Source organism: Hermetia illucens, chromosome 4, assembly GCF_905115235.1.
Source record: "Hermetia illucens chromosome 4, iHerIll2.2.curated.20191125, whole genome shotgun sequence".
Taxonomy (NCBI): Eukaryota; Metazoa; Arthropoda; class Insecta; order Diptera; family Stratiomyidae; genus Hermetia; species Hermetia illucens.
The window spans coordinates 171,518,527-171,531,845 of NC_051852.1; the positions used below are offsets into that span (position 1 = coordinate 171,518,527).

The 13,319-nt window shown below is 46.8% G+C and overlaps 2 protein-coding genes across 2 annotated transcripts; one reads left to right on the forward strand and one right to left on the reverse strand.

Annotated features, from left to right (window-relative positions):
- The first annotated feature begins 152 nt into the window (after window positions 1-152).
- LOC119656315 (protein TEX261) lies at window positions 153-7,739 on the forward strand. The gene is made up of 4 exons (XM_038062763.1): window positions 153-373; window positions 474-775; window positions 6,999-7,110; window positions 7,165-7,739. The coding sequence occupies exons 1-4, from the start codon at window positions 304-306 to the stop codon at window positions 7,281-7,283; spliced, it is 603 nt and encodes a 200-aa protein (XP_037918691.1). The 5' UTR covers window positions 153-303; the 3' UTR covers window positions 7,284-7,739.
- Window positions 7,740-12,000: 4,261 nt separating this feature from the next.
- LOC119655770 (ribose-5-phosphate isomerase) lies at window positions 12,001-12,998 on the reverse strand. The gene has a single exon (XM_038061825.1). It carries the CDS (start codon window positions 12,880-12,882, stop codon window positions 12,112-12,114), a length of 771 nt encoding a protein of 256 aa, XP_037917753.1. The 5' UTR covers window positions 12,883-12,998; the 3' UTR covers window positions 12,001-12,111.
- Window positions 12,999-13,319: the final 321 nt, after the last annotated feature.

Sequence of the window (13,319 nt, forward strand, 5' to 3'; positions counted from 1 at the left end):
TCTATTTTACGGATTATTATTCCTTCGCTAATTTGATTCTTCTTAAAAAATCACCATGTTTTGGGGGCGATCTTTTTCAACTTCAAAGCTGAACCTCATCTGCCCTGGGAAGATACTTTTCCCTGGGAAATTCTGACGAAATGACGTCGATTTCAAATTGGCATCGCAGAAACGTCAAAACACAGCATAACCTGTTCGACGTCCAATGTTCGTCATTTGGCCTGTGATATGAATTCCGCTTAGGATCTGACTAAATTCGCCTTAGTTTCGTTTTATATTTGTTTGGTTTCAGAACGGACAAACATGTCGCTGTTATTTATTTTAAGTTACGTTTCCATCGTAGTTCACATTTTCTTTGTAACCGTATCGGTTGGTAAGTGACCCAGTGACTGGCTGCCGCTTTCAAGCCCATTCACTCTGCAAATTACGCACAGTTTATCCTTGCGGTGACTAATATTGGGTTCTATTTGCAGCTGCAGGGCTCTACTACTTGGCCGAATTGGTGGAGGAATATTCGGTGACCGCCAAACGAACAATAAATTGGATAATCCTAGGCACATCGGCGATTTACGTGTTATTCATATTCACCGATAAGTTACCGTGGTCCGTGATACTTTGCGGACTGGGAGCGCAACTGTTTCACCTGTTGATAATGAAGAATTTTCCGTTTGTGGAATTCCTGTCGTTCCCATTCTTAGGCACGATCGCTATGCTTGTAGCGAACCACTTCCTCGCGTTTCAGTACTTCACAAGCAATTATCATCCATTTTCGGAGGTGAGTACCAAGAGTCGATGAGATTTTATCAATAGCGACCTTTAGATAAGTCGGTAGTGGGTAGCAACCGTAATCAGTTGAGTGTGTCACTGATTTTCTAGATCCAGTAAGGTGATGGTAAGTGTTTCATCAACTTGTGCCTGACGATTGGCAACGAGGCATTATCTGTCTCATACATAAAAAGGGAGATATCACACAGTGCAGCAATTATGGAGATATCACGTTGCTGAGTACCATCTATAAGATATTATCCTCTATCTTGCTATATCTTGCTAGGCCGGATAGCCCCATATGCCCAGAATATCATTGGCCCATACCAAAGAGACTTCACTCCAGGGAAATCAGCAACAGATCAGATTTTCTCTCTGCGGCAAGCGATGGAAAAACTGTTGGAATATGGACACGCAAGCTGAACTTCACGAGAAACTTTGCTGTGGACCCCCCTGGTTGGACCAGGGCAAAGTGGAAAACCGGCGGCGTGTTGCAAGACTATGACACGGTATTCTTTACGGACGGATCAGATGGCCTATGGAGTCGGCGTGGGGGTTTTCTCGAATATACACGGTGTATCCAAGTCGTATGGTCTCCCAGGTTTCACCAGTGTATTCCAGGCGGAAGTACTGGCGATATTGGAAGTCTGTCGATGGCTGGAGCGTGATTCGAGCCCCAAGCGTAACATAGCCATTCTGACCGACAGCCAAGCGGTCATCAAGGCCTTGTACTCAACGACGACATCTTCCCGGTTGGTGGGGCAGTGCAGAGACACGCGCAACCATCTGGGCGGCACGCTCAAGATCACTCTCCTCTGGGTTCCCGGGCATAGGAATATAGAGGGGAATGAGCGGGCTGACGGATTGGCCAGACTAGGCCACTAGGTGTTCCGCTGGCGGCTGTCGGGGGTGGAGTCTACTCACACTACCTAGCAACCGCGGGCCTGAGATGGCGAAGGCTTACAAGCTGTGCCAAGTCAAGGAGAATTTGGCCCGCTAATAACATAACCCGATCACGGGAGCTCCTGTGCCAGATGCGTGCAAATGCATTCAAGATTACGGCGGTCTGCACGGGGCACTGACCCATAGGAGACCATCGCTAGGCTCGGCATACCCTACAACCCGCATTGCCGAAGCTGCGGAGAAGGAAGGGAAATCCTCATGCACTTTCTCTGTGATTGCCAAGCTCTGGCTAGAATCAGGCTGCGGACACAGGGTAAACCATGCTTTGGGGGCCTGAAAGAGATTTCTAGCTACAGGGTTGGAGAGCTGTTTCCCTTCGTGAATGCTACGGGCTGGCTCTGAAGATCCGAGCCGGCTGGGCTCTGCCTCCCTGCTCCCATTACAACAGTCACGGTCTTAGGAGTTTGTGGCATCAAAACGGCGCACCAAAGCGCTAATTGGGCTCCTCGGAGCGGCCACTGATACCTATCCAGCATGAATACTATTCAATCCGTCCTATGTTGGTTAAAATTTCTTTGATTTTTTTTGCGGGTAAGAAGGTGATATGCATTTACGCACAAAATGCTAGACTCCTGTCTCAGACAGATTACCAGCTAAAACACTCCCCTGGAGAGTCCAGGACTCTGACCGGGAACCGTTTGACACATTCCCCCAAGCCTGATCTTCTATTAAGTAAAGGAGCAAAACCCCGTGGATTCAGGGAGCCTCAACTACCCTGGCATTTCTCCTATCGAGCTCCCTCTTTTTCTTCTTAAGAATGTCTTAAGTGTAAAGTGCCACTCGGCTCCACGGTCTTTGCTTTGCAGCATGGCCTCAATTATGATGTCCGTGGACCTACGACCCTCTTCCATCGAAAGGTAATGGCGATGGCGCTCCCACCTTCTGCAGAAAAAAAGGTGAGGTAGGCACTATCTATTATATTCTTGCAATAAATACAGTCGTGCGATCGTGGTTTCCCGATTGTGTGCAGGTAAGATTGAAAATACCCGCTTCCGCTAACCAACTGGATAAGGCAATAGTCAACCACATCGTGTTTTCGATTGGACCACGGCCGCACCTCTTTTATGAGATGCGCGGTCCATTTATCTCTCGATTCTCTTTCCTAAGCTTGTTGCCATGAGCAGAGAGTGCGGGTTCCCTCTTCACAAGCGACACCTTCCATGTTTCCCTCGCCTTTTCTGAGATATATAAGTCTGCCCTCGGCAGCATGGAGATCGATCGGAGTAACTCCCGCGATCACCGTTACAACTAGTTCCGAGACAGTACGATAGGCGAACGCAACACACAGAGCCCCACGCATTTGTACTTGCGCTATTCGCTTAGAGTACATTTCTTTACTGAGGGAGTCAGCCCATATTTCGGGTCGGTAAAGGAGGATGGATTGAACCACATTCATCAGCAAGTGACGCTTGTTGGATAAGGGCCCTCCGACGTTGGACATCAGTTGGCAAATCGCAAACATTCTAGCCGCAGCGTTGTCTTCGGTGTTGCGAATCTACTCGAAGAAGCTCATTTTTGTGCCTATGATGATGCTTAGGTATTTCACGGCCGGCTTCGAAAAAACCATGATCTCATCCACCTGAATAGGGAGGACTGTGGGAACCCTCTTCTTGGTCAGTACAACGACTTCAGTTTTCTCCAGAGTGAGGGAGAATCTATGCTTAGTCATCCATCTGCTTACTCCCCCCGTCACCATTCCCAGTGTGCTCTGAGCGTGCTTAACCCTGCATGCAGTAACCAGTTCCGCAACATCAGCCGCGTATCTGATCAGATGCGACTAATCAGGCATCTCGAGTCGTAAAAGCTATCGTATAAGGCATTCTAAAAGTCCGAAACAAAGATGGAGCCGCCCTCTATGTTATCTTCATTCTGCGCTGTCCTTCCGGGTTCTCGTAGAGTAGGACACAGTCCTTTAAATAGTCTATCATCATCCGCAATAGGTAGCCTGGAGTATGAACCGCTTCCTCTAGTTCCTTTGCAGTGAAGAGTGGGTATTCCTCATTATTCACTCCATCGCCTGCGTCAGTTCGGATGGGGTGGAGGAAGAAGGTCCTACACGATTTCTTCCATCTTCGCTGATTCCATAGAACAGGGCGACCGATGGGCATCTAGTTTTTTTTGGAAACCAACTTGCACCCACTCTTATACTCTGCGGTTCTAAGCGTCAGCAATCTGCCGAAATCTGAGGCAATTCCTTGGTAGGCTTCCAATTTCGACCGTCCTTGTATGTCTTTGGTACTAATGTTGCTAAATGCTCTTCTATACTCGGGAAGGCAGCTATGGTATATTGTTTGTAGTGTAACGACTGCTCAGTGGTGCTAATTACCGCATGAAAAAAGGTTTCTTTGGATTTACCTTCGAGGTAGGCGTACTGAGAAGGGCGTCCTCTCCATGATTGTTTTTAAGTTAATGTTCAGGACACGCCCTAAGGCGTTTAAAACCAAAGAGCTGAGGTTGATTTTCCCCGAAAGTCCTTCGCGGAGTCGGTATGAAAGCTACGTGTGCGCATTTCCGGTAAATTTTTCTTTCTGTTTCTGGAGCATGGCTGGCATTATGCCACCCGGGCGTAGAGGTTTATATGCGGAGAAGCTTTTCATAGTCTAGGGGATTTTATCCTCGGTAATTATCAATTTGTTAGTCTCACAGGACTGGGTCTGCACACCCTCCAAGCAAGGTTCTGATTCGCAGGCCTCCTTGCTGGTGGAGAAGTGTGTGCGGATTAACAACTCCAAGGTATTGCCAGACGGTTTTGTCTAGGAGCCTTCCGAATTTTTAAGAAAGGATGGGTTCATATGGTTTTTGCCCAGAATCTTACTGAGTCTCGCAGACTTCCTGGTGTTTTCAACGTTCTGACAATAGTCCAGCCAAGACCATTTCTTGGCAGTCTTGATTGCTAAATTGCACCTATTCGGGTAGCCTTATATAGCCGCCAGTACTTGTGCCTGTAATATATGTTGTAGACCTCCTTGTGTGGGGGGTTTGTCAGTCCGCGTGGGACCGTCGGTCCGCATCTCCTTCAACAACTCGTTGGCGGCGTTGATTGGAACTAAGTCGTCGTCTGGCTTTACAGAGCGGAACACTTTGCGTTCCTGGCTCCCAACCGCACTTCATAGTTTACCTTTTCTAGAGCCTCCAGGTACTCCCCGTTTATACGGAGCAGGCTTTTCGCCTGGGGTTCTTCCCCCTTGATAACTACCCAGTCCATGGAAATCCTGGACGAGCTTATCTTTATCTATGCCAACCAGATGCGAGCGACCCGTATCCTGAGAATTTCGTCGTAAGGGATAACTTTGAGCTTTTACGCCCTCCCAGGTGTCGCTGATGTTAGCGCACGAACCAAGAAGGTCCCTGGAAAATTGGTCCTCGTAAGCTATAACCCATCGACAACTGGGAGGAATCGAAGCAGGGAATGGATCCCGTGTGTTCTCCTTTCTAGTCCAGGAAATGCTCAATGAATATTTCCGGCAGCTTGGCTTTAAGGTTGGTCCACACTTCCGGCGCTAGTTTGCCGCTATCGGAATTGCCATCCGCTAGAGCCAGACGCAAGTGGCTCCTGGCCACGTTGCTCAAGGCTGGTCGGCTGGCTGTTACTGCTTACTTTTCTGCAGAGGTTGTTTAGCGTCCGAGGTCTTGCACGCTCTGCTCCGCTTGTGTTTTTGTTCATCTGAGATCGGTTGCTTGAGAGCGGTTGGTTTCGCCTTCTGCTTGTCTGCCAGGCATTTGCTGTTATATAGCTCAACAACAACCTGATATTCAGCGAAATCCTTTTCAAGCCGCTCGTCTATACGTCGAGTATCGGCCTTTTTATTCTTAGCAATCTTGCTGAGAATATTCATGGCCATCTGATACCGGCTGACAGGACCCCGGTGGACCTTCGCTCTTAGCTGGTTTCCAGTAACTGACATTTTTGTCGGTCTTCGCTTTTGAGTGGTCCCCCGACGTTGACGGTTTCGGGTTAGGAGTACTATGGTTGGTACTCGTTACACCCAAATTGACGGTAGGGGATTCCAAGCTGGAAACCACTATCCCTTCTGCCACCTCGCTCTGGGAAGTCCCTTTAGCTAGCCCGCTACAAGGGAAAGGGAGAGAGTTCGCATACTAAAGACCAAGCTCCCCATTGGCCACGCAGTCTCGGCATACACTGTTCCGCATTGGCTTAGGGTCCTACTAACACCTCCAAAGCAGGGAGGACGATCCCCGGGCTGTTGCTTCCCCTCGCCAGATCCACTTGCCCCTAACATATCACCAGCTGGCAATCAGATTCTCGCCAGTTGGATGAGCCCACATCTAGCCTGGCACTACACACACATAGCTTGTTTCCAGCGGCCACCGCGACGAGGTCGTGTGAGGACTTGCAGAATTATGCAACTTTGACCTGAAGCACAATCAGACCAGGCCGCCAAGTTGGACAGACACCGGATTTTCCATTATTGTGCACTCACAAGGATACTTCGGTATGAGTTAAGGAAATTTCGTGTGTCCTTCAACCATTCCATAGTATCGACTTTATAAAACACTGTCTGGATTTGGAATTTCAACAAGACTGTTCACTTTCATTAGAATGACAATGAGCCGATCCAGCAGTAAAACAAAACTAAATTTTTTTCGGTTCAGATTCGCGACTAAAACTAGCGAAACAAATCCCCGCCACCGACAACCATGCGAAAAACATCGCCAGCGTGCCCAGGGATCTTGAATTGTGCACGCACGTCTTGGTAAGGACCGACGTCTCCCGGAGGCTGTTGTACCCAGCTTATAGCGCACCTCACAAAGTCCTTGAGCGAGATCGACGTAATTTTGCCTTCGACGTCGGAGGCGCACCTAAGAAGGTCTCAATAGCTGGCCTGAAACCTTTCTTCCGGGAGAAAGCGCGAGCGGCGCGACCGGTTCGATTGCTGAGCTGAGGGTGTTACGACTCAGACGTTCACCGAAATCTCCTGGTTGCCGTTTTTAGGCACAGGAGACTCGCTTTCATCTTTCTCCGTCTGCCGTTTTTCATTAAGAAATCCCAGGATCACCAAGTGGAGGTGGAGATAGGGTTTGGTAGTAGAGGTGTTAGTGCTGATTCAGCAGGCGTTACCTAATGATGCTGCTTTTAAATATTAAGTAGAGATGTTTCTTAATTGAAATAAGGAATCCATTTCGTAGGTTAGTTAAAAGAAGTCATTTCGTTTTTAGCATTTTCTAAAAATCTTGAAAGGTCCGATTTAGAAGTTTCATTCTCTCCTATCCATTCCTTTATTCATATTGTAATAACACTTTTATTGCAGGTCCTCGCTTATTTCACATTGTGTATTTGGGTCGTCCCGTTCGCGCTGTTTGTGTCGCTGAGTGCAAATGATAATGTTCTTCCAACAGTCTCAGAACAAAGTCCGCTACTAGGTAAGAGGTCCTGACTTCGTTTTTAGCTCACTGTTAAACCCATGTTTATTCTAGATAATCGTGATGTTGTTTCCAACTACTTTTCACGTAAAGGCAAGAAACAAGGCCTGCTCTCCCTTTTCAACTATGCGAAAGAAAGTCTACTGCCGCAACGAAGTAAAAAATCATTTTAGTCGAAGGGCTGCCCGCGGTCGACATTCTATCAATGCGTTGATAGCCAGTAGTAGTCCCAGATGCTGGCAACCGCCCCGATGTGATCTGATGCGTAGTAGTTTATTCGAACATTAGGACTAGGGTCATGATACAGATGATATTTAAGGTATACACTTATGAATGAGGTCACACTCTCCTTGGAGACCATTTACTCAGTCTATTCCTTTTAATTTATATTTACATTTTACATAGACGTTGCATTGTTTTGTATTTGTAAGATTTTTTGTTTCCATCACAGACTGTTTGATAATCAGAGTGAAATACTATTTGGAGGTTTACAGTTATATTTATCAACTAACTATGTAATGTGCGTAGCAAGCTGTTAAATGGGCTTGAGATTATTTATGATAAGGCATTTGATAAAAAAAAAGAAATGTTGGAAAAAAAACGAGAAAATTATATTTAAGCGGAAAAAATGTCTTTTGCAATTAGCAGGAAGTCCTTTTTCTTTGATAGGCTATGTCCATTACACCTTTTACAATCGCAAAATATGCTGTTCGATGGGAATTTTCTCACGGGGCATAATCATAGTGAGTTTTTTCGTAGATTTAACATTTTATCTCCATGACACTCAGGCACTTGGATCACCTCGGCCTGTCAGTTACGCCGGATGAGACCCTCAATGCACTCGGTCACCAGTTGAACTGAAAACTTCATCCACGTAGTGGCAGGTTACACCATCATTAGTTCAACTCTGCACGTGGAAGGCCTTGGGGCGTTTCGTTCACATCCTGAGCAAATATTAAGTCCTCGCTCACAGCCTAAGCAAACATGTCTGACCGAATCATTTTTCATTCGATCACCTGAACATGGAGCCTGTGTCTACTGCACGGTGCCATTAGAGTGCCTTAGCCGTTAGGCCGTACCTCCTCCCTTGCTTGTTTTCTGGTTTTACCAGATGGTAGATTTCTTGCAAAGATGCGTCCTTACAAGTCCCTCACCGGGGGATGCGACTCTAGCTTGTCGGCTTGTTTAACATCACAACCATCTCGAGTCCAACGCCAATGTTGAGTTACGCACAATGTTACGAATGGGCCACACTTAACCCCGAGTTTCGTGTTTTGCCCCAGATTCCTCTGAGACCGGTGCGATCATCCGTTCGACAGCCTTTGGGACTTATCTTGTAGATTGAGGAAACGCATCTTCGAGATCTACATGGACTTATTGCCGCCAACTTTGCTGTGGTATCAACAGTCGAGCCTTTGGCAATGCTCGTTTCGCGTCGCTAACCTTCCAGCGTGCTATCCGAGTCTTCATGTCTCCCTTCCCCATTCTATCCTCTTAACCCCTATTTCATCTCCCATACATTTTTGCCCTCTTTAGCCCTATTTTCTTCCGCTAAGCATTTCTGGTTCAACCCTGTACCATTTGCCCAGTGTTGTGCCATCGTGCTGACCTATTTTGTGGTCCACAGGCCCGAAAAAACCCCTTGGTCGCGTTAGTCGGATTTAATTACCCGCGTGTTCTCCCTATACTAAAATTAGGCTCAGGCTATTTGCCTGCAATCGGATTCCCCACAAAATCCTCTTTAATTGTTTTGGCTTAGGCCAGAGGCATTTCCCGAGATAAAGATTTTAGCCCGAGTATTCCTAAAAAGTTGACTTATGGGCCACGTTTTATAATTCGCCCTGTCACCAATGTCGGTAATTTCTATCTTTCCCTGCCTGTTATCTTTCCGGCAATTGACAAATTCAATTAAGATTTCCCCAAAACTCCTTAAAAGTTTACCATGGAAATCTCCTTGGGAGTCTACCCTGAAAATCTCCGTAAAAATTTATCATGAAAATCTCCTTAAAGGTTTATCATGGAAATCTCCTTAAGAGTTTAACATTATGTTCCCCAGGGCTGGAATATTGTAATTACACGGAAATCCTTTGGAGACGAGCTTCTGATAATTATAATATCCGCAACCCTTTTTATGTACTCATGCTCTTTTGAGCACGTTGGACGTTTGAGATGCCCCAGCCTTCCGATGTTCCCCTATATGCTTTCGTCGTGCGCAAGGCTCATTACACCGGAAGCCTTTTTGGTTTTCAGCACCTCCCTGCAAAAATTCTCAAATGCAGAATAGAACTTCTGCCCAACAATGTGCTCCGGGTGTACTGGCCATGCTTGAATTTACTAGCAGCCTCTGCCTTTCTTCATCATGAACCGGACATTCGCATAGCACGTGAAGTGCCGTTTCCTGTGCTCCGCAGTCGCAGCGACTACTTGTGCTGAACTGGAATTGTCGTAACATCCATTTGAAGTCACCATGTCCTGATAGAAATTGGCTTGTGTAATGATTGGTTATCATTCCAATTCTCCTTGCAATGTCTGGGAAGAACAACCTTGTAATTTGGCCCTTTTCACTGTTGTCCCATTCCCTTGGCAATTGTCTAATCATGGCTGCCCTCAGCTTGGTTTTCATGTTTATGGAGTAATCTGCATTGAAAACCTTGCTTTCCACCGAGAAGCTGATCCCCTTCCTCAGCATGTGCGAATAATGCTTCTCCATTACTGCCAGCCTTATCGATAGTCCTCTGTATAGGATAGTTTTTGCCCGATTTCCTAGTCCCTACTCCGAATTTGCAAGGCCGGCAAGCTGGATAAATATTTTTTTTGCCTTGCTAACGGTTTCAGCCATATGTCGCTTATGCCTCTTACACCCACTGATCCATAAGCCCAGGTACTTTAGATCTGCAACCATTTGAATAGTGCTGTCCCGCACTTTCAGTTGTGGCCTCCTGGACAATTTCCCTTTCAGAAGGATTGCCTGCGTTTTCCTCACTGATAGTGTAAGTTTGACATCGCTGCACCACGAGGTAATATCGTCTGTGACTTTTCGGGCGAGGTCTTCAAATTTCGCTTCGATTTCTGCCCTCGATGAGGATCAGAATATCATCTACGTAAGCAACCGGAGTAATTTGTTCCGATATACTGGACAACTTCATGACTAGTTGGTCAAAGACAAGACTCCACAAACTTGGCCCGAGTGTGGAACCCTGCGGGCAACCTTTGCCAACTCTTTTTTCTTTCCTCTCGAAATTGTCTTCCATAGCTATCTTTCGGTCCCGTAGATAGCTGAAAATGAGCCCATAGAGCGCACTCCCTTCTTTCCAGCGCTTTAAGTAGTGCTGGTCACCAAAGATGGTCGGAGGCTCCTTCAATGTCAAAGGCGATTGCAAGCACGTAGGTCTTTTGACTGTTCCTAACAATACTCTCTACTTCGTAGATTGTATCTTCGGTGCCTTTCCCTGGACGGAGCCCAAACTGTCGCTTCGCAACTCTAGGTCCATCGTCAAGGAAAGGTTTCAGCCTGTTGAGGATGAGCCTTTCCAGCAATTTGCCAGCCACCGGGAGCAAGCATATTCGCCGATATGACTTCACCTCTGCCCTGTCCTTTCCCTCCACCTTATAGATCGCTCGAATCGATCCCACCTTCCATATCGCAGGGAAAATTTTCTCCTGCAGACACTGGTTTTACATTTGCAACATCTGGCGTGGAATCGCTTCGACCGCTCTTTTAAGGATTTCCACCTCGATTTGGTCAGCCCCTGGCGCCTTACCATTCCGAAATCGATTGGCTGCAGCTTCCAGTTCTGCAATTTCGAACGGCCTCTCAGCTTTCGCTTTATCTCCACTGCGATCTTCTATCGTGGCCCTGATCGAGTCCCTAAGAGCACGTTGATTCGCCGGGTCCTCATGTGGATTGTCATCAGGGGGGAAGCCTACCAGTATGGCTTTCGCTGTGTTCTTCCAGTTTTCCGTTCGCAGCTTTAATGGATGTGAGCGGTTCCTCCCTCCGCAGCCTTGTATCGAATCCCCACTGAATTTGTGTTTCCTACTTCAGTAACGAACGTCTTGCAGCTTTCCAGTCTGGATTTCTTCAGTTCGTCTTTGTAGGCTTCACGCCGGAGCCTGAAATCAATCAAACTGTCATCCCAGTCGGCCGTATTTCAAGCCCTTTGAAGTTCTCTTCTGGCTTTGTTGAATCTTTTCTTTAGCTTTGAAATTCCCTCATTCCAGCCTGGTATTTTGCCATTTCTCACCTGAACAGTCAAAACTGACAAACAGACTGTCTCATCCACGTTACGGCCGCCAGTCAAATGTGGACTCTTCCGGCTTAACTGACCGTGGATGCCGAGCTTAAGGATGGGCTGGGAGCGACTACCAAACGACCGCAACACGGCGATGATGCACTTTAACGCAGTGTGAGTGACCATGCGAAAATATATTGCTAGATCGCCGATTGTCGCAAACACTTCAAGCAGTGACCCGGTGGTTATTAGCTATAGAAACATCCTCTTTTTCTTCAGCCTTTATCCCGTTCACAAGCAGGGTCGGCTCGTCGTGATCAGTTTCGAAGGCAGTGCAAATCTACAGTAGAGCTCACTTGGCTAGACTGTTACCGAATAGGACTCTTTGACTCACTATTCGCATGTTGCTTCCGATTCTCATCTTTGGGTGGTTTTAACAAATAGGAAGAAAAGGAAAATTGTCCCGTTGGAAACCATCCTTTTCCGTAACGTCTTCGCGAGGAGCATTCAGTCTAGCTGCTTTGGGTATCAGATGAAATAATGACTACGGCCCATACACAAGAATCATAGTTGCTAAGACTTGTTGGTGGACTGATGTAACGAGTTACACATGGCTTCCATCATCTTAGGAGCTGATGCCCAATAATGAAACATCCAGTTTTAACCGAAACAAATTTAATAAAAATTTCCATATATGAAGTTTACCCTTAAATTAAATTTAAGATTTTTCTGCTTATAATATAGAAGGAACCTCGAATAATCTCTTCTTTCAGGCACTCCTCTCCTTCACAGTTCCATCGGCCATACCAAAGTATGCTTTCCTAGCCATGTTAACAAACAATCCCGTCTCAACTACGCCGGGCATCTGGATCAGTTCGCGATTCACTGCATCCCAGTCGTATTCCTTTTGCTGGTCGAAATCCCAATCTAAGATAAAGTTGCCGTTGTCTGTCACACATGGTCCAGCCTTCGCAACGGCCATTCGGAGCTTCAATTTCCCTCCGAAGCGGGTTTGGATCCGGCTTCGAAGGGGAACATAAGCCATGGGAACAACCTCAATGGGGATCCCCTTTTTGTACTGTTCTCCTAGTTTGCTTGAATCTTTCGTGTAGTCGGCAATAACGATCATTTTATCGGCACAGGCGGCGACAATTTTCTCCTGGAGTAGGCAACCACCGCCTCCCTTTATCAAGGTCATGTTGGCGTCGACTTCGTCAGCCCCATCGATGGCGCAGTCAAGATGGGGGTTGCGGTCCAAGTCACCCAATTGCAGGTTATTTTCCACGATAAGTTGGCGGGCTTGGAAACTCGTGGGAACACACACAACCCGTAAATTCTCCTGAGACACTCGCTGAGCAAGTCTTTCGACCGCAAACACTACCGTCGAGCCGCTTCCGACACCGATTGCTGTGTCGTTCTGAACCCACTCGTCTACAGCTTTGTAGGCGGCGATTTTCTTGGCTTCATTGAGGCTCATTGCAGAAAATAGTCGGCGGAACACTTGTGTGAAAGATGGAAGGCGCACTACACTGAGCAGCATATGCTTTCTGTAGTAACTTGAAAGACGTTACAAACGTTCCGACACTACACACCGGTCCAGAAGCAGCAGGCACACTTCTGACAGGTTGGAAAGTGCGTTTGCACTCTTGCACGACCAATTTAAGGTTAAGAGTGTTTCGTCTAGTGAACATAAGATGTCGCTGCTTGTTAACATCTGTTACGTCAATATGATTTTTCTGACCGGTTTCGAGGTTTGGACACTCTAATTTGAAATTTCAAACTTGAATCTTCAGGCTTCGGCCTCGGAAGGGAAATTTATCGTTGTGGCTGCCTCTGTTTTGCCGCGCTAGTCACATATCAGTCTAGGTATAATGAAATACTAGCAAATGCAATGCAACACCTTGCACATGCAGCTGAGTAAGCAGCTTGCAATTTGACCCTTTATAAAAATTCCACAATATGGCAAAAATGCAGACG

What these genes read in the sequence shown, in the direction of transcription:
- LOC119656315 (XM_038062763.1), top strand. Translation starts at nt 304, where the DNA reads ATGTCGCTGTTATTTATTTTAAGTTACGTTTCCATCGTAGTTCACATT. An exon ending in CTTTGTAACCGTATCGGTTG is followed by an intron (nt 374 to 473) that starts GTAAGTGACCCA and finishes TTCTATTTGCAG; the next exon opens with CTGCAGGGCTCTACTACTTG. An exon ending in AGAACAAAGTCCGCTACTAG is followed by an intron (nt 7,111 to 7,164) that starts GTAAGAGGTCCT and finishes TGTTTATTCTAG; the next exon opens with ATAATCGTGATGTTGTTTCC.
- LOC119655770 (XM_038061825.1), bottom strand. Translation starts at nt 12,882, where the DNA reads ATGCTGCTCAGTGTAGTGCGCCTTCCATCTTTCACACAAGTGTTCCGC.